This window comes from Bison bison, unplaced genomic scaffold (assembly GCF_000754665.1).
Source record: "Bison bison bison isolate TAMUID 2011002044 unplaced genomic scaffold, Bison_UMD1.0 scf7180017864183, whole genome shotgun sequence".
Taxonomy (NCBI): domain Eukaryota; kingdom Metazoa; phylum Chordata; class Mammalia; order Artiodactyla; family Bovidae; genus Bison; species Bison bison.
In genome coordinates, this window is record NW_011494755.1 from 5,407,792 (window position 1) to 5,411,629 (window position 3,838).

Consider the following 3,838-nt stretch of genomic DNA (forward strand, 5'->3'; position numbering starts at 1 on the left):
ACGGCATCATTGTGGACTGGGATACAGTGCAGGATATCTGGGAGTATCTCTTCCATCAGGAAATGAAGATTGCCCCAGAGGAGCACGCGGTCTTGGTTTCAGATCCACCCCTGAGCCCACACACCAACAGGGAGAAGTATGCCGAGATGCTGTTTGAGACCTTCAAAACGCCCGCGATGCACATTGCCTACCAGTCCCGCCTGTCCATGTACTCCTACGGCAGGACCTCTGGCCTGGTGGTGGAGGTCGGCCACGGCGTGTCCTACGTAGTTCCCATCTACGAGGGCTACCCTCTGCCCAGCATCACCGGACGGCTGGACTATGCGGGCTCCGACCTGACAACCTATTTGATGTGCCTGATGAACACTGCAGGGAAACACTTCACCGAGGGCCAGCTGGGCATCGTGGAGGACATCAAGAAGAAATGCTGCTTTGTGGCCCTGGACCCCATTGAAGAGAAGAAAGTCCCAGCTACTGAGCATATGATCCAGTATACCCTGCCAGATGGGCAGGCAATCTACCTGTGCCAGGAAAGGTTCCTCTGCTCGGAGATGTTCTTCAAGCCTTCTCTGATCAAGTCCATGCAGCTGGGCCTCCACACCCAGACGGTGTCCTGCCTCAACAAGTGTGACATCGCCCTCAAACGAGACCTCATGGGAAACATCCTGCTCTGCGGGGGCAGCACTATGCTCAGCGGGTTCCCTAACCGTCTGCAGAAGGAACTGAGCAGCATGTGTCCCAATGACACCCCCCAGGTAAGCGTGCTGCCGGAGAGAGACACGGCAGTGTGGACTGGGGGCTCCATCCTGGCGTCGCTTCAGGGCTTCCAACCGCTGTGGGTCCACCGCTCTGAGTATGAGGAACATGGGCCTTTCTTCCTCTACAGAAGGTGCTTCTGAACTCCAAGGCAGAGTGGTCGCTGTGCCATGCATCGGCTTTGCTGGGTGAGCACGCATCTCACACACAGGGAGCAGTCAGCCCGTTCACTTCTGTAGTATTAAACAACCCTCATGTTTCCTTCCACAGTGTGTTTCTCTTTCCTTACGCATTGAGAACTTCATGCATGAAGCATCTGCCTTAGAATATGCATTTGCCCAAACAATGGTGGGGGTGGGAGGAGGGAAGGAAGGGGGAATGATTATGGACCAGAAAGACATGCATTATGTTGATTGCTGAAGTATTTGGGGGAGAAACTGTCTCTACAATTACTCTGTCCCTTATTTTGTGTATTCCCCACTTAAGGTACTATAGTATTGTTAAACTCTGGGAGTGTGATACATTTAATAGAGTAAATGCTGTCGTGGCATTTAAGAATATCCCTTTCAATAAACAGCAACAGGAAGTACGCGGTAATGGTTCAATCTCCCACACAGGAGCAGAGCACGTTTCACACTTGATCAGCACCTCTGAAGGCTCGGAAGAGCTGATGATGTCTGACACCTGCTTTGATTGGACTTTCTTTTAGTCCCAATAGTCACTGATAATGTCTCTATCAATTCTTACCAAGCCATCATGGTGACTAGCTGCTGAAACCCATGTGTTATGAGCAAGGTATGTGTTATCTTAAGGGAAAAACTCTTCAGGGAATAGGTGCTATATAGATTTCCCCCTTTAAAAACTGGAGGAAGATTTATCTTGGTTTATCAGCACTAAGATCATGAGGGGGCAACCCACAGCCATTCTCCAGACACTTTAAACAGCAGCTGCTCATCTCCGACATGACTGGATTCTCCATCAACCAGCAGGGTATACAAGGAGTTTGGAATGGGCTCAGGATAAAGGCTGCCGGTTTTGCAGTGGATGCTGTGGGTTTGTGGGAGGGTCTTCATTCTGGTCACTCTAACCCAACTGAGGAACCAAAGGAACATAAAGACCCTCATGGCCTGGAAGCCCTTCCAGAGCCCAGCATGGTCTGGGGTATTCCTGCAGGCAGTTTATAATTGAACCTTTGATTTTTTAGAACCATCCCCAGTATATTCTCTGCCCTGTCTCCAACACTGCCAGGCAGCATAAAATAGTGGAAAGAACATGGGCTTTGGACTCTGTGGACTGGAACTGTTTTGCTACCAACTGGCTATGCGACCTAAGTCTTGTTTAGTCACTAAGTTGTGTCCAACTCCTTTTCGACCCCATAGACTGTAGCTCACCCGACTCCTCCGTTCATGGGATTTGCCAGGGAAAAATACTGGGGTGAGTTGCTGTGTCCTTCTCCAGATCTTCCTGACCCAGGGATCAAACCTGCGACTCCTGCATTGGCAGGTAGATTCTTTACCACTGAGCTACCAGGAAGCCCTGAGTCTGTTCACCTATAAAACTGAAATCAAACACCTACCTCACATAGCTGATTATGAGATATAAAACAATAAAAGTTTAGCTTTGAAAAAACTATCAGAGATAAACATTTGAAAACTAGCGTGTGGCCTCCAGGAGGTGATCCTAAGAGTTGTTGGACAGTATTATCTTGTAGATTTCTACCAGTTAAATACAGGAGCCCAAATACCTTACTAGGATCCTGAGCCACACATACACCCAAAGGCGTGCACTTTCAAGCATGTGTAGGAGAGCTATGGCATCTCTACCAGGCTCAGGGAGAAGCCCTACAGAGCCATCCTTGTAACCTACAGGTTTGCCTACAGACAGCCTTGAAAGACGCAAATGCCTTACCCTGGAGGCCTGGTGAGTGAACACAGATGGCTGGCACCAGCAAGCTAGAGTAGAGAAGCAAAAATAGCCACAGAAGGGCTTAGTCAGCAAGGGTAAGCCTTACCCTGGAGGATCAGGGCATCAGATGAGTCGCGTACACTGACTTGAGAGAGTCTGCCTTGTTTACCTGCTTCTGCCCAAACCACTACAGTCAACACTCGAAGAACATTCATCAATGGGAAGGTTGAAGTCTGGCTAATTCTTAACCTTTGGACCTCTTTGACAGGGTGGTTAAAGCCTATGGCCCCCTCACAATAATATTCTTTGAACACATCAAATAAAATACATAGGATTATAGAAATACACTATCTTCAGATTCCTTAAGGGTCTGTGAACCCCCCAGTCAAGAACCCCCAAAAGGTGAAGAGGGTCTTGATGAAGTGGAGGCATGGGAGATGATTCTGGAGAATGGGAACTCCTAGGCCATTCTAGGACTAAATGCCATACTGCATTTTAAAATGAAAAATACCAATATAAGGCTGAACAACTGTATAATCTCTTTTCAAAGCACTTTTATGAATTCTCTCACTTTCCCATATAAATAGCCCTTGCAGAAAAAAAGCATCTTCCTCACACAGAAAAAAATGATGAAAAGTTTTTAATAAGTATTTGGAAGCCATCTTAGCCCACTGGTTCCCAAATGTAACAGTTTTGACCCCTGAGAGACATTTGGTAATGTCTAGAGCCTCTTGATGAAAGTGAAAAAGGAGAGTGAAAGAGTTGGCTTAAAGCTCAACATTCAGAAAACTAAGATCATGGCATCTGGTCCCATCACTTCATGGCAAATAGATGGGGAAACAGTGGAAACAGTGTCAGACTTTATTTTTCTGGGCTCCAAAATCACTGCAGATGGGATTGCAGCCATGAAATTAAAAGACGCTAACTCCTTGGAAGGAAAGTTATGATCAACCTAGATAGCATATTCAAAAGCAGAGACATTACTTTGCCAACAAAGGTCCATCTAGTCAAAGCTATAGTTTTTCCAGTGGTCATGTATGGATTTGAGAGTTGGACTGTGAAGAAAGCTGAGCACTGAAGAATTGATGCTTTTGAACTGTGGTGTTGGAGAAAACTCTTGAGAGTCCCTTGGACTGCAAGGAGATCCAACCAGTCCATCCTAAAGGAGATCAGTCCT

General features: G+C 47.1%; 1 protein-coding gene across 1 annotated transcript in view; it reads left to right on the plus strand.

Annotated features, from left to right (window-relative positions):
• The window catches only part of ACTL7A (actin-like 7A), a 1,501-nt gene extending 484 nt beyond the window's left edge, over positions 1–1,017 (plus strand). The window contains exon 2 of the mRNA XM_010843540.1: positions 1–1,017. This exon is cut by the window's left edge and continues 8 nt beyond it. Within this exon, the coding sequence (XP_010841842.1) occupies positions 1–899 (899 nt within the window). The 3' untranslated portion in view covers positions 900–1,017.
• Positions 1,018–3,838: the final 2,821 nt, after the last annotated feature.